At 39.1% G+C, this 27,305-nt stretch overlaps 1 protein-coding gene across 1 annotated transcript in view; it reads left to right on the top strand.

Annotated features, from left to right (window-relative positions):
• Positions 1-6,150: 6,150 nt before the first annotated feature.
• Positions 6,151-27,305, top strand: part of LOC132768187 (LIM homeobox transcription factor 1-alpha-like) — a 72,858-nt gene continuing 51,703 nt past the window's right edge. The window contains exons 1-2 of the mRNA XM_060763851.2: positions 6,151-6,231; positions 24,031-24,217. Coding sequence (XP_060619834.1) covers positions 6,174-6,231; positions 24,031-24,217 — 245 coding nt within the window. The 5' untranslated portion in view covers positions 6,151-6,173. The remainder of the gene's footprint in view (positions 6,232-24,030; positions 24,218-27,305) is intronic.

The following is a 27,305-nucleotide window of genomic DNA, read 5'->3' as shown; positions in this document are numbered from 1 at the left end:
CATTTTCTGCAGATTTTTCCCTCAAATTTTGTTACATAGTGATAGTTATCAAAGGCCCCTTCTACACAGCCCTATATCCCAGAATATCAAGGCAGTAAATCCCACAATATCTGCTTTGAACTGGGATATCTGAAGCCCCTTCCACACAGCTGAAAAAAACCCCCACGTTTTCTGCAGAGTTTCCCCCTCAAATTTTGTTACATAGTGATAGTTATCAAAGGGCCATTCCGCACAGTCATATAAACCAAAATATCAAGGCAGAGATCCCACAATATCTGCTATGACCTGGGATATCTGAAGCCTCTTCCACACCTGAATAAAAACCCCACATTTTCTGCTTTGAACTGGAATATATGATAGGGTGGACTCAGGGTCCTTCCACACAGCCATACAATCCAGAACATCAAGGCAGAAAATCCCACATTATCTGCTTTGAACTGGGATATCTGAGTCCATATTGACATATATTCCAGTTCAAAGCAGATAATGTGAGATTTTATGCAGCTCTGTGGAAGGGGCTTCAGATAACCCAGTTCAAAGCAGATATTGTGGGATTTCTGCCTGATATTCTGGGTTATATGACTGTGTGGAAGGGCCCTTTGATAACTATCACTATGTAACAAAATTTGAAAAAAAAATCTGTTCCTGGTTTGAGTGTTATTCCTGTTTCATTTGATGGTCCTTACTTTGAAAGTAGTTTTTATACTCCAAAAACTTCATTTTTGTGGCTGCCACAAACTATGTTGAAGTGGTTGAGACTCATTGAGATATTCATTGAAAAACTGTAGCAAAATGTGCTGTAGGATATCCCAAAAAAACCAAGATTTTTCCAGTGAATAAACTTTTTCCATGATTTTACGATAGAAGCCATTCAGAAATTATATTTATAACCCAGGAGCAAGAATTGTGTTACATAGTGCTGTCATTCATTTGTTGTTGCTGTGTGCCTACATGGAGACCCTAAGATGAACCTGCCACAAGGTGAGAGTGTGGGACTTGCTTGAGGTCATCTAATGGCTTGCAGTTTGTCCAGTCACTCCTGGTATGAAAAAAAATCTAATGGCTTTACATGGCCGAGCAGGGATTTGGATACTGGTTGCCAGAGTTGTGGTGCCCAGCAACTCAAAACACTATGCCACACTGGCTTCACTCCAGAATTCAGAGTCTCTCTAAGTCAAAGCCAACCTGACAGCCATTTAAAACAACAAATACAGTCCCCAAACTAAATAAACTGCCGTTTAAAGCCTGAAATCATGAAGAGCCTTTAGATAAACTAGACATTGTGCCATCCTGCCTCTCTTTTGTCCTCCTTCACAATGCAGTCTTTGTCTTCCTCCAAGCAGTTTCCATTTCAGAAGGGCAGTGAAGCTGCAACAGATTTTAATACAAACCTGAGAGGATCTCTCCAAGGTGCTGGATATAAGGCACAAATAGATTAGGAACTTTGGACAGTTCCTCAAAGTTCAAACTAAAGCCCAGAGTGAATTTGACTCCCCAATAACCTGGATATTGCCTCTTTAAGCTCTGCTTAAAAGGACTTAAAAACAAGTACAGGGTCGCAGATTTAACAAAGCATAGTGGCAAGGCTACCACTATGTTGGCATGTGCCACACAGGAATTCTCTAACATTCCTCCAAGTTTGGGCCTTAAAACTAATGTTACTCCCTCCTCATCAATATTTCATATCTTTGCAGTGATGTGAAAAAAGTGCGTGATAAGGAATGGTTAAACAAATCAGGAAAATCTCCTATGACCCCAAGGATCCCCATCCACATTAGAGACTGTTTGGTTGTACCTCTGCATGATGTACCATTCTGTTTGGCCCAAAATATCTTACTGTCTGAGGCAAAGGGCAGATTCACCCTCACCACAACCATTCTGCTTACAAAAGCTAACCAAACTGAAAGTGAAATCCATATTCAACACTAGTGATAGGAAAGGATCTGACACTACAATGGAGGACAGAAATCTAGCCCAGGAATTGAAGGACAGATTGCTTAGAAGCACACAATGCTGTCCATCCAACAAAAGAGGGCAGCTAGATTGCTACTGTTATTACTTCCCCTGTCACATCATCTACCATCACTTCCCCCCCCCCATCCCACCCCAATAGCTATTCTATGGCCATCTTATGGAAAGACCAGCCCATCATTATTTTTGTTGTGTGCCTTCAAATTAACTCTGACTTATGGTGGCCCTTAGCACAGAGTTTTCCTGTCAAGGCAGATTGCAATTGATTTCAGCTTAAGTTGGGAAAGTGTGACTTAGCTGAGTGGAAAGTTGAACCCTGGTCTGCCAGTGTCCTAGTCCATCATTTAATTTACTACAACATGCCGGTTCCTCAAGCCAACATTGCATCTTTCCAGCCATTCTGTTTGAGAGACAGGGAGCTGGTATGAGTCAGTAAAGCTGCCCTATCATTAAGTGAAACACCAGAGCATTCAAGCATTCTCTATGCAGGGATTGGGAGAATCACACAGGGGCACTTTTGAAAGGACTTCCTGGTGCATCTCTATCTGAGGTGCTGTTTTTAGTTTGCAACTTTCTTGTCAAGAGGCAAGTCTCGAATATAATGCAGAGACAGAGATGGTATGTTCCTTTGAGAGTGAGAAAAGTTCCTATACACCATGCCTTCATTTTCATTCAGGAAAAATAGGTCTCAATTCTCAGAAATTTGCAGATCTTTTGCTCTCGAGACAGGAGAAATAGCAGCTTATCCTGCAAAAAGTAGCAGAAATAATATGCCCAAACTCGGAAGACAATCACTAGCTAATTCCTGCAGACATCAAGCTACAGAGGGTTGTCCATTCTAGCTTTTCTCCCCATATTTAGAAGTAAAGATGAAAAGACTGGAAGAAACTGCCTTGTCTAAGGCCATCTGTTAAATTCATGAAATGACAAATATCTGGGAGTTCATCACTCTAATCAGATATTCCAACTCTGTCCAAAAGCTTGTTTTGCAAAATTATGAGACATAGCAAACTCTGCAGTGTGCAAAAAGACTTTAAATAAAGGTTTAGAAACTGTAAAGTTGATGGTGATCTCACTAAGGTTGCCAGCTATTTTATCAGTACTTGCTCATATGCCTTAAACAACAGCTCGCTCTGTAGACATTAATATGAAACCCCACACTGAAGGATTTCTGGCATTCAACCTGCTGTCAAAAGCATAGAAACAGATTGTGTTGGCTTTTTCTGGCAAGTTGGCAGGTCCTATATTTGAATGTGTCTGACTAAGGACCCATTCAGACAGGCCCTATATCCCAGAATCTGATCCCAGGTTTTCTGCTTATTCCAGATTATCTGGCAGTATGGACTCATGTAATCCAATTAATCCTCGGATGAGATCCTGGGATATAGGGCTTGTCTGGAAGGACCCTTCATTTTACTGACTGGACTTTTCATATGAAGCAGGGCTAAATGATATCTTGGGGAAGTGCCTACTACCTTTATCAATTCCCTCATAACCTTATAACTGTTGTAGATTCAGTAGGAAGGAAATTACCACACTTGAGCTATTCTTTCTTCTCTGGATATTTTTTTTAGACTACCTTCACCTGTATTCTAATAACAGATCTATGAGACAGTGCTTGTGACTCTCTGGTGAATCCTAAGACTCAGACTTGGAATATTATGAGCAACTATAAAGAACGAGAGCCATTGTGGTGCAGTGATTTGATTATTAGACTACAACTAATGATATGCAGATTTGAATCCCTGCGCAACAAAAGAAATTCACTGGCTGGCTTTGGGCAAGTCACACATTTTCAACAGAGGACAGCAAAGGCAACCCCCCTCAAAAAAAAACTTGCCAAGAAAACCCCATGGTAGATTTGTTCACCTTAGGTTTGCCATACATTGGAAACAACTTGAGGCAGACAACAAAAAACTATATAAAGAAATAAATGTCTCTGTTCATATTCGGAGTGCCTTTCCCTCCACAAATAATCACAGACAACAAATATGTCTGGCATTAGTGACAAATGTTTCTAGCTATGAACCACCACCCCAACATCTTGAAATTAAATGCAGATCTTGGATCCGCCAAGACATAAGGAAACTGATTTTATGTCAACATTGGTAGAGATCCAGTTCTAGATGAATGCAAAGGGTGCATGCAATCTTTCCTGATAAATAACTGAAATTATGAGGCAAGCAACAAGTATGAGCTGAAAAGTCTATGTTTAAAATTGCCTTCCTGACTATGGACTCTTCGGCTTGTCATTATCATTGCTTCATCCCAGCTACACTATGGGGAATCACAGTATGGATCTATTTTGCAGGATACTTCTGAGGTCAGTTGGGATATTGTTGGCAATTGACAGACAAACACCCCCTAAAAACAGGGCTTGCTTGCTGTTGTGGATTTAAAGTGATGGTGACTGACATTGTTTTTGGCTGCTGTTTATGTCTAGCCAAATATTGATGAACTTCAAGTCCTTTTTGGAGGCAAATTGATCAGGTTTGTGGTGGCTGGACAACATGAGATTTCAGGTGTGAGGGAGAGTAGATTATCTGGATCCATTTGTGACTTGTCTCAAGACAGGTTTCAGTGCCAAAATAATATTGCTTGCCTGTAGTCATTCCTTGCTCAAAGGTACAGTGTGCGGATGATACCCAGCTTTGCTTCTTGTCATCAGAGTTAGGTGAGGCTGTGACAGTGGTAAATCAGTGCCTAGGTGCTATAAGGGGCTGCATGGAGACCGATAAACTTATTCCAAATCTAGACAGGGTAAAACTTGTTTGGGAAAAAGATTCCAAGTCCAGAATCTAGATGTGTGGCCTGCCCTAGATGGGGATATACTTCCCTTTAAAGGACCAGCCATGTAATGATGGCCTTTGATGTCTGCTTGTGTTTAGTATCTGTGGATGAAGACCCACTATATACTAGTAAAATGGTGCCCTTATATATTTAAATGGCAAAATTCAGGTTTGCTTTATGGATTTAAAAAATATTTTCCGGTGATGGATGGCTGACTGTACACCTGCCTAATATTTGTTTGAGAGGTCTTGCTTTGCATCTCACCAATGAGGGAAAATGTACTTCTGGTCCACATTGATGTTTCTGGTAGACACGTGAGATGGTTTTACTGTGGCACTTAAAGGCCCAGCTATTATTAGCAATGATTTCATTTCAATAGCCAGTCAAAACATGACTCTTTTTGTTTTTGTAGGATTGGAATCTTAGCATGGTTATGATCTATAGGTTATGATCTATATGAAAGTTTTAAAAAGAATTTTAATTTGATTTCAATTTTTACACTGTCACATGATTTTGTGTCTTTTTTAAAAAAAAATGTGTTGTTTGTGACCTGCCCTGTGAGTTTTGATATAAATGGGATATAGTACTTAAACAGATACATGCATGCATGCATGCATACATTCTTATAGTCCCTCATTTATAAGTATGGCTTATTGGAGCTATACTTTTAAAACATACAGCTCCAATTAGTTGTTCATTGTCCAGTTTATTGCTAGCATCAGCAAAAGAGCAAACTGGTTGAGGACCCATGTTGAGATTTATTTATTTATTTACTATATTTGTATACCACCCCTCTCAGCCCGCAGGCGACGCAGGGCAGTTAACAAAGGCAGCAATTCAATGCCAACTACAGCATAAAACATTTTAAAAAATTAATATATAACATAAAATCATAACAAGGTCAGTTAAAACATAAATCACAACGTTATCAAAGAGATAGTGTAAATGTGATGCTGTGGGCATTCTAGTGTAAGGGTGAGAAACTTTTGGCCATCCAGGTATTTTTAGACTACGGTTCACAAGTGGTCTGGGTTGATAAGCACGGTAGACCAGCAAAAGATGGATGGCCATCCTTTATTATGGAACAACTGATATAATTCCCTATCATGGGATTTTATGAGAGCCATAGTTCATCTGCTAGATGACCAAAGATGGCAACTCCTCTACTTCTCAATAGCCTTCAGCCAACTGTACTGAAGTATACTGAGCACCACTTTGGGAGTTTCCTTGTTGGCAGGATCTTTAGTAGGGAGAAGATGGATCTGTGGAGAACATAACCATTTCTCCTCCTCTTTCTTCTCCTCCTTCATCAGCTGCTGCTAGACTCCCTTGTTCTTATCTCTCCTGCTTTTATGACTAGCTGTGTCCTTTCTTCCCTTGGCAGGCCCATCTTCTGCAGCCAGATCTGGAGGATGAAGACTGAAGAGGCCCCTTCTTGTTTGCAGCAGGCCACACCAGTCCTGGGCTATGGTGAGTTTCTGAAGTGGGAAAAGCTATGTATGCATATATCTGGAGCTCTAAAGGCAGAGGTGTGAGGTTTCCTGTGTAGTCAAGATTCTTCCAGGGTAAACAACAGCCTCACAAGCCAAAGGACTTTGTCAAATGTCTGCTTTGATATCTCATGTCTGAGTATGTGCCAGCTGGACTCAGTTTGGTATAATTTTGTAAACTACTCACTCCCTTACACAGGCATACAGAACATTAGATCCACCAAGGGTTTTAGAGTACAACTCCTATCAACATCCTCTAGCATGGACAATGGAAAAAGATTACAGGAAATCTAGAGAACGGCACTTGGAAAATTCCATGCCAAAGGGGTGATGGATCCACTTTAGATTTTAGTTTGAACTTTAAGGATGCCACTCAAAGTGCTAAAGCTTATTCCCAACATATCCCCAGAACCTGGGATAACTCCTTTAAAATTCAAACATACAGTGTAATCACTACCTCACTGACATGGAAGCCATGAAGTGCAGCCAGCTACCTATACATTTAGTGCATTTCTACTGCAGAAAGTTGTGCTTATATGTAATAGTATTATATTGATGTAAAACCTATTACATTCATTTTTATGTAAGTAAGCAATACAAAGTAGTGCTAGTCAGTGGTCCAGAGAAACCTTATCTTTAGATGATCTGCATGCACACATAAAACAATGTCCAATGAATACACAGGATAGAAAGGTTCATATGTTCAGGGGCATTAATTGGAATATTTTAATTAATTAATTAATAATTATAAAAATAATTAATTAATTGTTGTAAAAATACTTAATTATTACTAGCATTCATTATTTTTAAAATCAGTTATTAATCACTGGAAAAACTGTCTGTATTGTTTTTAATTTTATTTTTTCTTGTTTTTACATCCCCTTTATTCAAAAATACAACCCAAATCCTAATCATAAGTATTGCATATTTTGTCCTTCAAAAAAGTGTGCTGTCAGTGTTTTGAAGGAACAAGTGAATTGCACTATTAATGCCATCCGTGTTATAACATTGATAAAGCACCATTGTGTGTATGTGGGTTTGTGTGTGTTTTCAAGCCAGCTGTTGACATGTGGCAACTAAATTAATTTCATTGGGGTTTCTTTAACAAGATATACTTAAAAGTCCTGTCGTCTACCCCCCCCCCCCCAGTTCCTTATTCTGAAATGTGTAGCCTTTGGCACCTGGTATTTGCCAGTAGTCTCCTACCTAATAATTAAGCAGGGTGACCCTGCTTAGTTTCCAAGATCAGACATAATTTCTTCCCATGAAGGTATTTGTTGCTCAAAAATGAAATAATGAACAAAACCACTTTTCAAGCTCTTCCTTTTCCGTATGACTCTGGCAGCACACCTCAGTGTGGTGGAGACCTCAGCTGAGCTGACCTTCTCACAGGAGAAAGTGAGGCAATCACCTTTGGGTTATGGATACTGAGGGAACTTGATGGCATATAAGAACAACATAAATGTGGGTGCAGTAGAGAAATGAGGCTGTTTCATACGCCCCCTCTTCATTAAACAACAACAGCATCTCTGTTCTTCCTTTGTTTGTATGAAGCTGTATTTCAGAAAAGGGAACTGGCAAAACTACATCTGGGCATTCCTTGTCTTTTAAAAATGATATGAAATTTATGGATTGCTGCAAGTTGGCAGGTGACAAACACATATGGAAATGTTCAAAACCCTCTTTTCAAAAACAAAGAGAACAATGTCATTCTCACTCACTAGCACTAGCCAAATTCAATAGCTATTTTGAGTAAATGGAGGAACATACTCCCCCTGCTTGCCATGAAGCTGTTAAAAGAAATGGAAACTGGAAAGAAAGGAAGAAAGGAAGAAAGAAAGAAAGGAAGGAAGGAAGGAAGGAAGAAAGAAAGCTTAATTTTGCACCACAGGTACAGTGGGATAAAAGTGTGCATGGTCTGGAAAGGCTGCCATTTAGGAGACTTTAATGCTCCCATTTGTGGTATGTTGGGGCATGGCAATAAACTAGCTAATCCAGCTCGTTTAATCCAGGCCAAAATTGTTACTGGTACCAGGCTGAGGACACTGGGAATAGCAAGGTTAGAGATTGGCTGTGTGGACTGAATGTTTTGCTTTATTTATAATGTTGTTCAGATGCTGTTGGCTGTATTTCAGAGGAAGAAACAGGCAAAACTACCTCTGAGGCCCGTTCCACACAACTGAATAAAATCCCACCTGAACTGGGATATATGGCAGTGTGGACTCATATAACCCAGTTCAAAGCAGATATTGTGGGATTTTCTGCCTTGATATTCTGGGATATAGGGCTGCATGGAAAGGCCCTGAGTTTTCCTTGCCTAATAAAACCCTGTGAAATCCATGGGTTCACCATAAGTTGACAGGCAACTTGAAGAAACATATATAAACATTAGTGATGTAAATGGAGCATATTTACTTGCTTCCTTAAACAATGTTTATTCATTACTTGAATGCACAATGTTTATTCATTATCAATAGTGCCAAATTTGCAGTAACTGACATTGCATTTTTGGTGGGCTGTTGTTTTGGAATTTACTATGTACTTACTACTTAATGACATTGTTGGGGGACAGTTGAGAAAACTGGGCATCACTTTTGTATTTTTTATAAGAAATTCCTTTTTAAAAAGCTGTAAGTAGCACACAGCACAACATATTACTCTTTGCTACTAAATGTTACATTTTAGCTGATTTTTAAAAAAGCAATGACTTTAAAAAGTGCAAAATTTCCAGAGTCCAGTTAATGGCAAATGGTTTTATATGAACTACTTGCTTAGTATTTGCTAGTTGTCTGCTAGTTGTCTGTTATGCTTTTTGTTTTACGTCTTTTGTGATAAAAGACGATTGTTCTTGCAATGACTTGAAAGCAGATTTCAGATAGAAATGGAGATTCACATTATAATAGTAAATAATATGGCAAACAAAAAGCCTTTGTTATTAAAGTAAAATCAGAATGTCTGTTATTGTTTCAAAATAGTAACACAAAAAAAGATCTATGAAGATTACACTGCAGTGTGCAGGGTAATAAAATACTGGCAGCTGGAGGAAGTATACTTGTTATATATACTCTTAAAAACTAACACAAACAGGTATTTTATCACTGAAATCATGATCTTATCAGTTCATTAATATTCCAGCTTATTTAAACCAGGATGTTTTCAAAAGCAAGAAGTAGGTTTTCTAATTTTAATGCCTTGGCCCCTCTCTGGTTCCTAAACTTCTGCAAACGCAATCATTTTTTTTCAATGCATTTCCTGAATAAACATCATGGCTAGAAGCCTGAGAACAACCAATCACTGGAGACAAAATTTTCAAAATCGTGGCTTTTAAAATGGAGTGGTTCCCTGTGAAAAAATGTAAAGTGAAAACTTTTGTCATCAGATAGATGATAACAGCAGCCTTAATATATTGCTCAGTGAAATTACATTGCTATCTTAGGATGAAGAAAAGTGACCTTCCAGGGCATGTTTACTGCAAACTATTTCTCCTGTCTGTATGCCTGGGCTGGGAAACCCATGCCTGCTTTGGTGTTGTTGAACTTCAGTTCCCATCAGGCTTATCCTGTCTGGGCTATGGATATGCATTAGAGGAGTAGGATTGTATAGTGATGATATACTAAGAGACTAGTAACTTAAGTATCCATGGTAGTTAATCCACACTGGAAGATGGAGAAGTTTCCCACCATAATACAGTATTTGCAAGGCCTGTATCTATGGTTTCATTTCTGCATCTGACAAAATATGTCTTCTCCTGGCATTTTCTAGATCAGGCATGGGCATGTTCTAGATCATTACAACTCTGTGGGATTGTTGGATCTGAAGTCCTTTATTTTAAAAGGGTTCCTTATTTCCTGCAGTTTTGTGCATCCACACAAAGTCCAGAAACATATCCCCTGCAATATGTATATATGTTTTAACTTATATATACTTACGGATATGTCTTGTGTATTTAGATCTATAATCATTGTTTAAATGAGTCTGTGTTTGCTGTTATGTATGTGTAAGCATTGTTCTTTATTCATGACATTTTAGGTTAAAAACATTAATTTAATATAGGGGGGAATATACCCCCACTGCTGGAGGATATAGAAAATGCCTGGAGGGGACATATTTTGTTAGATAGATGAAATCATGGATTCTAGTCTCATCATCTTACAACTTCTGTGGATCTTTCTCTCTAAAGCTGCTACTGAAAACTGGAGAGGGCTCCTTCTAGAGTTGTGAGGAAGCATGCATTTCAGCAAGGGTTGTTTATCATCCTGGTTGCATGACAAGCAATACTTTAAAAAATCCCCTTTTCTACAGAGCCATTAACTATACAGGAGCACTCTCCAGTTTTCATTCTGGCAACCCAAAATCTCATTTAAGAGAGCTGGGTAAAATAAATAAATGTAATAATTATAACATTATCATTATCATCATCAACAACAACAACAACACTCCTAAGTTAACTATGAGAAAGTGTGAATGAAGATGTAGTTGGCATTCCTGGCCAGAATCACTGGGTTGCTGTGAGTTTTCCGAGCTGTTGTAGAAGCATTCTCTCCTGACCTTTCGCCCACATCTGTGGCAGGCATCCTCACTGGTTGTGAGGTCTGTTGGAAACTAGGCAAGTGGGGTTTATATATCTGTGGAATGTCCTGGGTGGGAGAAAGAACTTGTCTGCTTGAGGCAGGTGTGATTGGTGTAGTTGTTTAAAGGTTCATAGTGAAAGATGGCATTTCAGAATCAAGTTATTATGCACCCATGATCACCATTCTTCTGAATACCTCTTAAAAACACAGCATCTATGACATGTGGTTATTTCAGTGTAATTAGAAAAAGCATACTGGAAAGTAAACCACCTCCATGCGGCCTGAATCTTTGCGTCTCCACTCTGCAGCAAACCTCCCTGTGTTCAATGAGACTTTCTCCATCGAAGTAACTGCTCAAGTCAGAGCCCAAATTGTTCCCTTGATTTGCCTATGCAAGCAACAACAAGGTCTAAGGGGAAAATATATCCCTCTTAGTAACTTTCAAATAAACAAACGGGAAGAAACTAATAGATGGAAGTGAGTACAGAGACCTTTGAAATGGCATCTGTGGGACAATTATGCCACAGGGTTTCCACTAACACAGCAAACCTCGGTGCTCCGCAGTTAAATAAACTGGAATAATGCAGCACCAGAGAGGGACTGTTTTCAAGGAGCTCAAATCATCTCCATTTCTTTATGACTTTTAATTTCATCATAATTATGGGCACACACAATCTGACCGGGGGGGGGGGGGATGTGAAGCACATGGGGGAAAAGGTCTTGCTTCCAAACATCACAACCACAATTTTTAGTGTGTATTATATCTGCCAGTCAAATGTAAAGAAATATATAGCAGGACATGTTAAAGTGTGGCTTTGAAGAATTGCAAATACTGGTTTTTTGAGCGTTGCAACCTTTATTCTTCATTTCCTCATTCATTTAAACCTGGATTTGTTCAGTGAAGAAACAAAATCTCTCTCTCTCTCTCTCTTTCTTCCTCCTTCATTCTCTTTCTATGCAGAGCTCTGAAAAGTTATTTGAAAACTGCAAAAGTTGTATTTCCAAGTTGTCTCCTGTATCATTGAACACATTGTCTAGGAAATGGATGGAGGTGAATAATTGTTATGCAGCCATTCCCTCCCGTATTAAAAATCTGTACTGACTGTGGGTGAAAGGTACTGCATGTCAAAAAGAAAAATAATGTCATTTGACCCATTTGTCTACACCACCATCAAATTTTGTGTGCTACCCTCTCCACCAAAAAAGGCAAATTTCCACTGAGTAATATAGCTTCTGATTTTTCTCTAATATTCCAACAATAGAAATCTGAAATCAAATCTGTCTGCTAATATCAAAATGTGTAATTCTTTTGGTCACTGCATCTAAACCAAACATTTGTGTTTTCTAGTAATATGAACCCTAAAGCATTTTTAATAGCCATACCACGTAGGGCTCTTCCACAAAGCCCTATATCCCAGAATATCGAGGCAGAAAATCCACAATATCTGCTTTGAACTGGGTTATCTGAGTCCACATTCAGATAATGTGGGATATTCTGCCTTGATATTCTCAGACATAGAGCTGTGTGGAAGGGCCCCAGTATGTTTGCACTACAAAGCATGCATGTATAATGCATGATGACATACATCTGTCAAATAAATGCATGGAAACCTGCAGAGGTTTTGATTGAAGCAAGCATTCAACAACCGAGGGCCCTTCCACACAGCCCTATATCCCAGAATATCTAGGCAGAAAATCTCTCGTTATCAAAGTGTAGACTCAGATAACCCAGTTCAAAGCAGATATTGTGGGATTTTCTGCCTTGATATTCTGGGATAAAGGGCTGTGTGGAAGGGCCCTGAGGAAAAGGACAGATCACTAGCCTTTAAATAACTGAAGAAACTTTAATGAAAGTAAAGGAAGCTAATCAATTTCCCAAGGAGATCTGCTGTTCAAGGATCACAAAAAGGAGTTCAAAGCAAAATGCTTCCTCCCAATTTCATTCATTGCTAATTACTACTAAAGGCTGTCATTTGGTTCCCTTCATGAATATATTTCCCTGCAAAATTTAATTTCAGGGATGATATAATGCCAGTTCTATGCATTGTGCCATTTTATTATCGCCACTGGTATAAATGCTATTAAAAACCAATCAGAGTAGCAAGAAAACGTTGCAATTTGAATCATTCTGCTTTCTCTGACAGCCAGGCATACTCTTTTCCTATGATATTTTATTCTACCTTCGTTCCCTCTCATTTGTCTTCTATTTATTTGCACTAAAAGACATTATGTCATGTCCAATGCACCTGCCCTATCCTCAGCAAGCTGTTTGAGCAGTCTCTAACCCCTTAAAAGATATTTTGTAGTTTTGCATGCACAGAAGGAGCCAATTTGCCTATATCAGGCTCTACGTGCAGATAGTCAGTTTGCTACTGGGAAAATATAGCAAGGTAATTATACTTAAAGGCTGAAATAAATGACCATCAAAAACGTATTTACCTATACATAAATTCGATTGAACTCAGAGGCACTTACTTAGGATTGCAATTGCATTGTTAAGCATAAAGCTCTAATTAAAATATTTAAGCTCTTCCCTTAAATTTGAAAGTCTCTTTCTTTTAATTTTTGAAATGGCAGATTTTTTTCTGGATTAAAATGAAAAGCATAATAAATTACATAGACCACTGAAATTATACATCATCATTTGGTATTTAACAATTCAATTAAAATCGTATTAAAATGTTCCTAAAATACATATTTATCATTCTAGAAATTTAATAAAAAATAATTTCCCCTTAAATATCATTAGCCTTCATCCCTTGCTAATATGTATTAAAATTCAACACAATAGTTGGATTTTATATTCTGAATTGTGTGGTGATGGTGGTGTTTGGGGCTCCAGTTAATGAATCACAGAAAACCTGGAATTTGGCTGCAAAACCAGAATTACCAGCAAAATCCAGACTGTATACAATGGCTTACATCCAGTTACATGGGGCCTAATTTTTCATCATTCTTTTTGAACGCACTACATTTTTTTGAATTTTGCATTTGTGTAATTGTACACCCTGGAGATATTGTCCAATATATTAGCATATAAACTAACCTAGAAGTATTCAATAGCTTAATATAAAGCTTGCGACATTTTATGGGAGGCTTTTGACCAGTTCTGAATAAATACATACAGGCAATGTCATAAATATATATTATATTACCACAAACAGGTTACTGTAAAATAATAGTGAGCTAAGACGAGTTGTAATGAAAGCTATAATTGGTATTACTTGAAGAATCATATATATATATATAGTGTCTGACTCTGGGGAGTAGTGGTCATCTCAATTTCTAAGCCAAAGAACTGACATTGTCCATAGATGCCTCCAAGGTCATGTGGCCAGCAGAAGCGGTACCTATTGATTTCCTCACATTTGCATGTTTTCGAACTGCTAGGTTGACAGAAGCTGGGCCTAACAGCGGGAGCTCACTCCACTCCCTGGATTCGAACTGCCAACCTTTTGGTCAGCAAGTTCAGCAGCTCAGTGGTTCAACTCACTGCACCAACAGGGGGCCGATCATACACACACACATATATACACATACACACATATATACATACATAAATATACAGATATAGAAAACTCACCTGCCCAGTTTCCAACAGACCTCACAACCTCTGAGGATGCTTGCCATAGATGTGGGTGAAATGTCATGAGAGAATGCCTCTGGAACATGGCCATACAGCCCAGAAAACTCACAGCAACCCAATCATTCTCTTGTTTTTGTTTAGCCTTATTACACCTTTCTTTTTAAAACTTCTGAATATTTCATTATCTATAGAGTCAAACTCTGGTTTTGCTTGCAGAAGTACACAAAAGGAGCTACATTGGGTTAGAACAAATTTCATGTTCCCCAGCCATTAGTATTTACAACAGTGCCTAACACCTTACACACAACACACTTATAGCTCTATGACTCCGCTTTGACAGCTATGTGTTCCTCATATTGAATTCTAGAATCTCTCTTTGACTTCAAGATTGTATAGGATGCAGTGATGGCAGTTGAAATAAAATCAGAGGCTCTAACTATGAAGTGTGAAATGGCCCCAGGAGACAACAAATGTCAGCCATGACCATCAGTCATCTTAGGCTGCATTAAGCCTCTAAAAGAAAGAAGAGAGAAAGCAAGCTGCAGGCTGGAAAGGCCGAGCTTGCCTTGATCTCACATTCTGTTGCCACATTTTGCTCTGGTGACTTCTGAGGTTGGGAACTTTGACTGCAACAGGGGTTCGATATTAATAATGAGAGGGTTGAGAGTTGGGGACTATCTCCAAGTGCATCTACACCAGGCATGGGCAAACTTGGGCCCTCTAGGTGTTTTGAACTTCAACTCCCACCATTCCTAGCAGCTTCAGGTAGACCCTATTCCCAAAATAGGTTCAGGACCTTGAATAGCTCCCTTAAAACCAGACTGAAGCCCAGAACAGATTCAACACAACCACTGATATGGGGGCAACCAGATATCATTGACAAAAACAAGAACAGTTTCTGGGAGCGAATATGCCTCATACAAATTATATTAGTTCCATAAGAAGCATCTACACTGTATAATTAATGAGTTTGACCCCAGTTCAACTGCTATGGCTCAATCCTAGAGAAAGCTCTTTAGTTTTCTCCACCAAAGAGTATAAGCGCCTCCTCAAGCTACAACTCCCACAATCTCATAGCACTGAGCCATGGCAATTAAAGTGGTGTTGAACTGTACTAATTCTTCACTGTAGTCACTCCCGGAATCCTGCCTTTCATGAAAGAAAGCCTTTCCCATTTGAAGATTGCTTTATCAGACTCAAACAGTAGTTTTATGAATATCTCAGTCTGTTCTCATTTTGAATGATGGATTGCAATGCTGGAATTGAAAGACCCTGGTTTTTTTCAAAAAGAACCCCTAAACGATGGAGTTGGAGAGATGCGGCTTCGATAAAACTAAGGGAAGCTGGGATTCATTGCATATCTGCAACCCACCATTCTGTCCATATATTGACCAATGAAGAAATAGATGGTAGCTGTCATTTATCTTTCCACTTCTTGATCGGAGCTTCAATCTGATTCCATGATAGAGATGTACAATAATTTTCTTATCAAAGGAAACAGTGAGTTATTTTAGCATTTTTCTTGTCACTCCAAAAAAGTTTTCAAAAACAGTTTTCAATGACTATATGCAAATCATGATTAATTGTGTCCAATTCTGGAGGGGGTGGGGATCAGCATTTTTGACACAGAAAATAATACTTTGACCCAAAATTTCTTCTGCAAAAATGCACAATAATGTGCAGATTTTGCACAGAATAAATTCCAAATTACAAAAATCCTGTCAGTCCAGAATTCTTGTCATCATGTTTCCTGACACTTGAGAAAAACCATTTTAAACCATTAAAAAAACATAAATATTCATTTCAATGTTATTTTGTGACTACTTTCAAGCAAAATGTGGTGCTCACAATCAGCAAAAGACTGCCATTTTCTACACTTTTGAAATAGTTTCTTGTGAGTTAAGATAAAAAAAGTGAATGAATGAATGAATAAATCAATCAATCAATATTGTTTACTTTATTTGCTTCTTAGATTGTGCACTCAAAAACTAGTCTCTTTTTCAGTAAACTTCAGGAGAAATAAAGCAAGGAAATAAACCTCTCCATTCTTTCATCCTTCTTTGAGTGAATCGATAAAAAATAAAAATTAAGCTATTTTGGGGCAATCGGGCTTGCTGCCCAACAATCCCTGAAGTGTGACTCCAAGCCTAATAATTTATGCCTTGTGCTGTTACACAGTTCATGCGCTTGCTGCTGGGTAAAGAGCAATATATTGTTGACATGGCAGGCCCTGGTCACATACCATAAACCTTGGCAACCAGTGTGCTTAGTTACTACACTGTGTAATTTAAAGGCTGTTTCAGCTAGGAGAAATGAGAAATTTAAAAGATTCAGTTTGAATCAAGTTAGACTTGCAAGTCCTCTGTTTTTCCCTAAATAGGCCGTATTATTTCAAAAAGAAAGATGATATCATGTTTTGAGTATGTTGGCTTAACTAGCACAATGCATCAATCTAGCTGCCAGACTGAAAATGGTAAAGGGTTCCACAGTGTTTCTCAACCTAGCGGTCAGGACCCCTGGGGGGGGGGTCACAAGGGGGCGTCAGAGGGGTAATCAAAGACTATCAAAAAACAAGGTATTTTCTGTTGGTCATGGGGGTTCTGTGTGGGAAGTTTGGCCCAATTCTATCATTGGTAGCATTCAGATTGCTCTTTGATTGTAGGTGAACTATAAATCCCAGCAACTACAACTCCCAAAAGTCACGTCTATTTTCCCCAAACTCCACCAGTGTTCACATTTGGGCATATTAAGTATTCGTGCCAAATTTGGTCCAGATCCAACATTGTTTGAGTCCACAGTGTTCTCTGGATACAGGTGAACTACAACTCCAAAACTCAAGGTCAGTGCCCACCAAACCCTTCCAGTATTTTCTGTTGGTCAAGGGAGTTCTGTATGCCAAGTTTGGTTTAATTCCATCACTGGTGGAACTCCACCAGTGTGGATGCACAACTTGAGCATCCACAGATTTTGGGCTCCACGGAGAGTCCCAATACCAGCCTAAGTGAATAGTGGGGACTCCCCATAAAATCTATTTGAAAAATAATCTATGTTATAAATAACAAAGGGAGCAGCTATGTTATGTGTCACTACACTGGTTTCCATTTGTGTGTAATACAACTAAATGAATTTTGACTGAAATACCTAATGTGTGTGTGTGTGTGTGTGTGTGTGGGGTGGAGAATGACTTTAAGATTCCTACATTTCCTAGGTTGGCTATCAAGAAAATAAACTTTACTGTGAGTCATATTGCCCAAATGCAGTGATTTATTGTTATTATTTAATTCATTCTAAAGACAGCTGAGATCTCAAAATTTATCTAGAGGCAATAGTTTTGTACTGCTTGAACACTGTCTCAAAATTTGAACTTTTCTTTCTACTTCTGAGATAACTTTTGAAAATGGTGAGGTATTAGTTACCTTGTTTCTTTGCAAACCTTTACACCCACATTTGGATTGCTTGAGGAAAACATGCCCCAGTTTTCCACATTTTGAAAAACAATATATTTTGAAAGCTACAAAATGCCATTAAAATGCAAAGAACCCCAAAATATAAGAGGATAATTTTTTTAAAAAAAAAAAATCAAAACCAAACAGCATTCTAGTCAGTGAATCTTAAAGTTAAAAATTCAAAAACAAACAGCATTATAGTCAGTGAAGGGTATCACGAAAGGAGCACAAAGTTAAACTGTGAGTCCATCCCAGAATGTTTGTATAGCTGGGTTTAGATATTTGACATCGTTCTGACACAATGGTGTTTTCCAGTGTTCCTTCTTGTGTACCAGATACTCCCTCAACTAATTTTGTTTATTCTTCATGGTTCACAAGCTTGCCTTTAAGAGGAGAGTCACCATCCCCAAGCAATGAGCCAGGTCAGCATGGCTTGACTAGAAATGACCAAAAGTAGATGGAAGTGAATTTCCTCCTGTATTTACTCCCCTACAACACAAATGCACACATGTACATAGTCACCTCATTTGATGTAACTCTGGAGTGCATCTTCCTTTTAATTGTCTTTTTTGCAGTGAGGGAAACCTAGATTCTGAATATATTCTTTAAAGACTTACCTTTATATTCTGCATTTCCTCCAGTGGGCTGAAGGCAGTATACCTGGTCCTCTTTTTTGCTCACTTCATCCTCACAAAACCTTTATTAGACAATTCAGGTTGAGATGGGGAGGGAGGAGTAATCCAAGGCTATCTATTACATTTTGTAGCCAAGTGGGGCTGGTATTCTGATATTAATGCTGCAAGATTATTTAAAGAAGTTCTAATGTTTTTGATTAATGAATAAATTATCAGAGTGCTCTAGATAATCAGTTGTCTGATTCTAAAAACTAATATTATTTTAATCTAAGAACTAGGGCCTTCTCAGTGGTGACCCCCCCCCCCCACTTATGGAATTCGCTCCCCAGCAAGATTAGATTGGCATCCTCCCTCCTTACTTTTAGGAAAAAACTAAAGACGTGGTTTTGGAGCCAGGCCTTTGGCCAGTGGGCACAGCAGCACTTTAGGCACTAAACTCGGACAATAGGATTGTTTGAAAATTGGAAATGGCTTTATGACCTGTGATTATATGATTTGTTCTATGTCATTATGTAATTTTAATTAATATCACTGTTTAATTGTTATGTAATGGATTTTATATTGCTGTTTTTTATTATTGTTTTGATACTGTTGGCATTGAATTGTTGCCTGTGTTAGCTGCCCTGAGTTCCCCCTCGGGGGTGAGAAGAACACGGTAGAAATGGTCTAAATAAATAAATAAATAGGTTTAGATTTAGGCATGTGAACCTATTATTATTATTATTATTATTATTATTATTATTTCTTATCCACTCACCCCCTCAAAGTGGGTTACAGAACAGTTAAATCAAATCATTATAAAATATTATGTAAAATAAATATATTAAAACGTATTTCTATGAATTTTAAACAAAGATTAAAATACAGTAAATACAAGACATGCATTTAAAATTCATAGTTAAAACTGGCTGCATAGGTCTGGCCGAAGAGATAGGTCTTCAGATGGTCGATGGTATCAAAAGCAATTGAGTAGTCTAGAAGTACCAACAGGGACACACTCTCCCTGTCGGTGTTGAGATGGACCATAGCAGTCTTCAACTCCATCTCCTGCTCTGAAGCCAGTTTGAAATAGCTGAAGTTGGTTTCTCCATCCCCTCTACATCAGCTTCTCCAGTGTCCCCCCTTCCATCACCAGAAATGCTTCATAAAAGATTCAAGGATCCTATAGAATGGAGTTGGATGTGGCCTAGGAAGAAGGGGAAATTACTAAAAACCATTATACTTTGGATAGCCCCTTTGAAATTCAGATAAGACCTGGAGTAGATTTACTATCCCACTGACATGTAAGTACTGGCCACTTCTGCATTGAGCATTCTGCTGTTTGAGAGGTTATGATCCCATCTTTTCCTCCATCAGCCCTGAATGACTTTCATTCCCTTCTGGGATACCATCTATTTTTATCTCCAACATGGAAACAAACCCTTCCATTGGGTTGTCATAGGTTTTTCGGGCTGTATAGCCATGTTCTAGAAGCATTATCTCCTGATGTTTCACCTGCATCTATGGCAGGCATCCTCAGAAGTTGTGAGGTCTTTCATTTATGTAGCCCATTGTTTTATTTTCAATTTTTTTTTACCTTTCTGTCCTCTGAATAAATTTAATTTAAAATCTCTGTGTTGAGAAAGGGAAGAGAGATGCAAATAACTATTTTCAAAAACTGTATGTAAATATATGCAAATCTGACCAATCAATTAAGTTATTTAAAGTTATGCATTTAATTAAGTTGCAATTAATTTTCAGGTATTTTCTTTAAAACACCACAGGTAACTAGAGACCACACATTATCTTGGAGGGAAGTGCCACCATCTCCTTTTGTTAGCTGTTAAAGGAGGCAGCATAAATCAACTCATATACTCATGCATCTGCCTTGACTGTCTCCTTCTACCATGGAAAGGAACTCTCTTGGTTGATGACATAACTAGACTGAAGTGATACAACTCCAAATCTTGCTTTGCAGGGGATCATAATACATTGAGCCCCAATTTAAAAAAACAACAACTAGGGAAAGCTGACAGGAAATGAAGAATGCCTCAGAAAAGGGGTCTGTGGTGGGAGGAAGAAGGAAATCCACTCGGCAGACGCTGAAACTCCCTAATATTCACTTCAGTTCTAAGGCAAGCCCACCGCACCAGCTGGGATGTTGTTTATTGCCCACCTGCGCTTCCCTTATCTTTTGCATTCCCTGCTATAGAGGCTTTTGAAGGGCTGCCATAGATAGATGCACTGATAATCCTGACCAATTTCACATCACACACACACACCCCATTTGGAACATGTTATCTCCTGTCTGAGCAAACATGAATCAGGCAGGCCTGGCTCTGAGATATGTTGCTGCCTGAAACAAAGGAGTCAATGGTGCCCTTTACCTTTCCATGTAAAGAAACCAATTGCACAGCGAATGAACTGGAAACCAAACCTTCCTGAATGAAGGAAGCTGGTTTGGAGAATATCACACAGGCCAAGTGGCACACATTGGTGTTACGAAAGGGAAAGGACAGGGAACTCAAGAGAAACATCTAGGAGGGCTGATTCTGCTGCTTCCTCCCCATAATATTGGCCTCTTGGGGCAGTTGTTTCTTCTGCCTATATGCAGGGGCAGTTCTGATATGAAGAAAGGACATTTTCCCAGGTCAGGATCATCACCCAAGCAATAAGGACTGGAAATTCATGAGGCAACAGTGGCACCCTGTGGCTCTGATTTCAGTAGGGCAGTTAATTTCACTGTAGGGGTGCAACTACACTGTAAAATTGATACAGTTTTACTATGCAAACTGCTGTGAGGGTGTAGTTTGGTGATGCATCAGAATTGTTTAGCAGAAAAAGCTAAAGAACTTACAAAACTACAACTACAATGAATCCATAGCATTGAGCCATGGATGTTACAGTAGTGTCAAAACTGCCTTCATTCTACAGTTTCGATTCACCCCAGGATTTAATTTGAACTTTAAGGAATGTATAGAAGGTGATGAATCCTGTACCTTAAACAGACACATTACTTTGGGAAACTTCAGTAATGTTTGGGTTAAACCCCAAAACATCCTACCAATGTCAAAGCCACCAGGACCAGTTTTTTTCATGTCAGGAGTGACTTGAGAAACTGAAAGTCGCTTCTGGTGTGAGAGAATTGGCTGACAAGGAAACAAAACAATGGACCTCACAACCTCTGAGATGCTTGCCATAGATGCAGGCGAAACGTCAGGAGAGAATGCTTCTAGAACATGGCCATATAGCCCGAAAAACCTACAACAACCCAAAACAATGGATGCTTCCAAGTGATGGGATCCCAGTGCTATGAGTCAGAAGGCACTGTGCAGCTAAGTGTAGAGTTTGCTTCCAAAGGATAATAAATGAATCCAAATAAATTTTGCAGGAATAAAAAAAACCTGCTGAGGATGTACATACTATAAAATCCAATTTTCCTCGATCTGTACTAAAGTGATTTTGATAGTTTTGATCAGTACATAATGTTCTGCTCATAGCCAACAACGTGCTGCCACCTATAGCTAATTTTTCAATTTTGTGGGGTTTGGTACCTTTTGGAAGCAAACTAGACAATTAAATTTTGATTTCATAATGATTTCTATTTGTTTTTAGTTTTGGTGGGAAGGGGAAAAGATGGAAGAAGTGCTGAGGAAAAACAGAGTTACAAATGGAAGACAATAACTTCAACATCTGGAACTCATCCAGCTCCTTATCAAATTGCTTAAATAAGACAGGAGGGTTGTATAATGAAATATAGAGATTTTATAAAGGAAGTTTTAATCAGAGTTTAGCTCAAGAGAGGGAATCATGTGGATCTCCAGATATTATTGCACTGAAGCTTCCAGCAGCCCCATCTAACATACTGCTTCTCATCTTTTTTATTGAGCCCAAACTGTGGGATGAGATTTTGTACCGAACTGGTGGGATATAAAATAATATGGAGTCTGGGCTTCCAGAGGAGGAGGAGGAAGATGAGCAGCCCAGGAAATGGCATGAAGGTGCTTCTCATATATTGCCAGTGGTTAGGAGGTGGAATGACATTATAATTTATTTATTTATTTACAACATTTCTACCCCGCTTTTCTCACCCCGGAGGGAACTCAAGACGGTTTTACATACAGGCAACAATTTGATGCCCTAAAGCACAATGTACACTTAAATAAATATTAAAATTGAATTAAAAAGTACATTAAAACCATTAAAATATTTAAAAACAATACATTAAGAGTTAAATACGTAATCCACGAGCATAATTCGGTCTGTTCCAATAGTCATTGCACATTGTTCCAAGTCTACCTATTGCACAAGTTCTCTAAAGGTTTGATCACAAAGCCACGTTTTCACTCTCTTGTGGAAGGTCAGAAGGAAGGGGGCTGATCTAACATTGTGCCTGTTTGCCACCCTTCAGCCAGTGCACTATAGCAAGCAAACCTTTTATGTTGTGGAGGTACTGCATAATTCTTTACCTAAGATCATGAAAAGATGTTGACATGTACAACTGCATCATGCTGTCATAAAGCTCCAACAGGATTCCAGCCATGGTATTCAAATAGAAATATACCCTTGTAGGATTTTGTACAATTGCACACAGAGAATGTACTATTTTTAGCAATGTGTTTCTAGTTCAAACTCCACTAGATATTCTCCTGCAACAGCTGTCCATATTTAATATATAATCAGCTCTCCACATTTGCTGGAGTTAGGGACATAAGACACCTATGAAAGTGAAAATCCATGAATTTAAAAAATAACTATATTTTTACCTGGGAGAACCCTTCTCTAGGAATTTTAGGTCCTCCTACACAATGCCATGGTCAATATCTGATGGAAACTGTCAACAGATAATATTTTAATCAAATCTTTGAATAATAAAATCTGTAAATGTTAGACCTGAAAATGTGAAGAGTCAACTGTATACAGAAACAGCCAAGAGTAAGCTCCCTGGTGGTGCAGTGGGTTAAACTGCTGAGCTGCTGAACTTACTGACCAAAAGGTGGTGGTTCAAATCTGGGGAGTGAAGTGAGCTCCCGCTGTTAGGTTCAGCTTCTGTCAACCTAGCAGTTAGAAAACATGAAAATGTGCATAGATCAATAGGTATCGCTTCTGCAGGAAGGTAATGGTGCTCCATGCAGTCATGCTGGCCATGTGACTTTGGAGGTGTCTATGGACAACACCGGCTCTTTGGCTTAGAAATGGAGATGAGCACCACCCAGAGTCAGACATGACTAGACTTAATGTCAGAGGAAACCTTTACCTTTATTTTAATTTCCTTTTATAATTAAACTTATTTCTTGATAGATGAATAAAGAACTGGACAAACAGACCATTGTGATATATTGTGTCCCAGGCCTTCAGTCTAACCAGAGCGCTGGAATATTGCTTTTGTAACTATGGTTCATAGAATATCGCATGCCAGCTTGGTATATGGCCATGTTGCCTATTGATTCTGGGAGTTGTAGTAACAGAAAAGTAAAATCCACAACCTCTGTCCCATCTGACCTTTATAAGGCTGCAATTCATTTTCCTTTTTGTCTTTTTTCCTTCCTCCCTGCGACCTAGGCTCAGAGTCCAAAATGCGGGAGGTCTGTGCAGGATGCAACACCCCAATCTCCGACCGCTTCCTGCTGAGGGTGAATGAGCGCTCCTGGCATGAAGGCTGCGTGAAGTGCACCGCTTGCCTCCAGCCGCTCTCAGGCACATGCTACTGCCGCAACAGGCAGCTGTACTGCAAGCATGACTATGAAAAGTAAGTCACGTTTACTTTTTGGTTTTCTCCTGTTTGGCCAATTGATTTATCTGGGCTTGAAGCTACAAGAGTTGCATGTGGTAAAGTCTCTTGTTGGAAGACTATCCTAGCAGTGGGAGAAGGCTGATTCCATGAACTTTGTTACCTGCATGATGGTGTTTGCATTCCCCACCCTCAGTTTGGTTGTTTCCACAGCCTCCTACTTGTGAGTGGTACCTGGGAGCAAGTGTCTGATGTGATCTGATGTCTCTGCAAAATTCAGTTATGTTGTCCTATTGGTTGCCAGGTGCTTAACTGTTGTGATGTCACAATTGGATGGCATATCACTGGGCAACTACCTAGGAACCGAGAGAGCTTAGATTTTGTGTCTCCAGTCAAGAAGAATATTTTGATCAATTCAAGTCAGAGATTCCATAAAATGCTACATTGTTGGTGCAAAAAGTGTTGTTAAATTCTATCAAGTAGGTGTTTAGGGACAGATGATATTTGTGACATGGTTGCAGATTTTATCTAAGGGAAGGGAAAGCAGAATCCTTGCCTAGATAAGAAAAGTAATTTGCAAAGAGAAGGAGAATCCCAGAGAATGAATGTACTGCCATATGAATAAATTGTTAGCAGATTGTTGAAATCCAGTTTGTGGCGGTTTAATGAACAGTGTGTGTATAAATATTCTGCAAACAGAAAAGCCAATGTTGGGCTGATAGAACAGATTATGAGCTAAAAATAATAACGCTGAATATTTTAGGCATGCCTTTGGCATAATTTAGTCTCTTGCCTGAAATTTGGTTTTTGAAGAACTATTTGGCAAGACAGAAACTGTAGAGTGGAGTAGGGAAAGGGGAGCATGGAGACATTTTCTAGCCTTAGTGGCCCTGAGTCAGCCCTTTTCATTAATAAAAGCTATTAATAAACAGCATAATTCCCTATCAGACAGCAAACTCCTATGTTTGTATAGCAAAATCATGGATTCGTAAAATGTGTACACAGTGGATGATAGCGATGAGCTAATCAGCACTATTGTCTAGATATGATGAGATTTTTTTTGTGTCAGGAGCGACTTGAGAAACTGCAAATTGCTTCTGATGTGAGAGAATTGGCCATCTGCAAGGACGTTGCCTTGGGGATGCCCAAATGTTTTGATGTTTAGCATATGGTGAGATATTGATAGGACATAAAGCAAGTCACACAGCTAGTGAATAGCAGGGGGGAAATTATTTGAAATCCATCTTCTTTCATGTATCCTATTGTTTCTTTTTTCTCAGTACTTCACCGGAGCCCCCGGTGGCTCAGTGGGTTAAAGCCCTGTGCCTGCAGGACTGAAGACCAACAGGTCGCAGGTTCAAATCCGGGGAGAGGTGGATGAGCTCCCTCTATCAGCTCCAGCTCCTCATGCGGGGACATGAGAGAAGCCTCCCACAAGGATGATAAAACATCAAAATCATCCGGGCGTCCCCTGGGCAACATCCTTGCAGACGGCCAATTCTCTCACAACAGGACACTCCTGACACGACCAAAAAAACTTTAATTTAGCTCCCCTAATATGTACAAACTGCCATTTCACTTACATTGTGGTTTCACTTATCTGCATTCAATAAAATATACCACAGAATTGCCTGCAGGGGCTAGAAATTAAATTCCTAGAGAAGATATATTTTATTAGCTGCACATAGTCACTCAAGGATGCCTCTCTAGGAATTTTCTAGGTCCTCCAGGGTAAACACTGAGATTTGAGATTTACTTTAGGCACCCACCTCTTTGTCCCACCAGCAAGAGCAATGCATTTGTAGGAAGACATAGGAGAGGGCCTTCTCTATAGCAGCACCCCAGTTGTGGAATTCCCACTTTAGACCTGATGGGTGCCAATGTTAAAATCACTTCAATGCCAAGTCAAAACCTGTTTTGTTTTTTGTTTGTTTTTTATTTTGTTTTTTTTAAGCCTATGGTTCTAAACTGGTTTTATTCAGACTTCCAATGTCTTGTGTTTGTATGTGTTTATTGCTTTCAATAGCTTTTAACTGACTGATACTCAACAGATAAGCTGCTTAATATATCTTTAATATTTTAAAATTATTTATGTATTGCTTTATTTTTTAACCCCAACTTTCTCCCAGTATAGGAACAATATTGTTGTTGTTGCTCTTGTTTTTCTAAATAGATATTTGTTGAAAGCCATCCTGAGGTCTTCAGATACTGTGCTTATTTCCTGTTCCATTCATATCTCACCCCTGACTCTGCCCAGTTTTATCCATTCCTCCAAGCTTTCTGTCAAAATACAGAAAGTCTTCCAGTATTACATTACAGCAGTGTATCAAAGCAGTCCCACATCATGCATCTATCTTAGCAGCAATGTATTCAATGTTCGGCAGATGCTTCTACTGAATACAGCCACATCAAAACTCCTGGGTCTTCCTGATGTGTTAGACTACAACTCTTATGGAGGCTGTGGCTAATGACCATTGTAGTCCAACCATCTGAAGAGAGCCAGTTTAAGGAAGATTGTTGCAATTTCTCAGACAACAGATCTCACATGAGATGGCTTGAATGGAAAGAGTTAAAATAGCCCTAGACGACAAGGTATTTGTTGCCATGGTGTTGAGAAACGCTGCTCCCGGATGTGTGCAGTGGATTTAAGTCAAAGTAACTAGCAAACACAGCAGACTTCAGGAATTTTTGAGACAGCATTTTTGAGTGAGAGGGTATGTGCCCAAATTATAATAAGCCAGCCTCATCACAGTTGGAGGCCCTCTTGTACTATGGTATATTCTGCTGAGAGCATCCTAGGCATCTGTCCCAAAGTCTTGCCATGATGGCACACAGTAACCACACAAATGCCAAACGTATGTGTAATTTCACTTCTTCACATCCATTCCTTTTAAACATTATTCTTTCCTCACTGCTGAGTTCCACTTTCATCACTTCCCAGTCCGAAAACCCCAGAATTCTGCAGGAGGCAGCAACCAGATTTAAAGTGGATCCATGCTCTAGTGTGATGAGGCCCCAAGTTTACCACCTCATCACATTGGGAGGGGAAAGCGTGTGTGACCATTCCTTTAAGAGTAGAAAATCACTTCTTTTATGTCATCAGTAG

Source organism: Anolis sagrei, chromosome 2 (genome assembly GCF_037176765.1).
Source record: "Anolis sagrei isolate rAnoSag1 chromosome 2, rAnoSag1.mat, whole genome shotgun sequence".
Taxonomy (NCBI): Eukaryota; Metazoa; Chordata; class Lepidosauria; order Squamata; family Dactyloidae; genus Anolis; species Anolis sagrei.
This window is presented reverse-complemented; position numbering and strand designations above follow the sequence as displayed.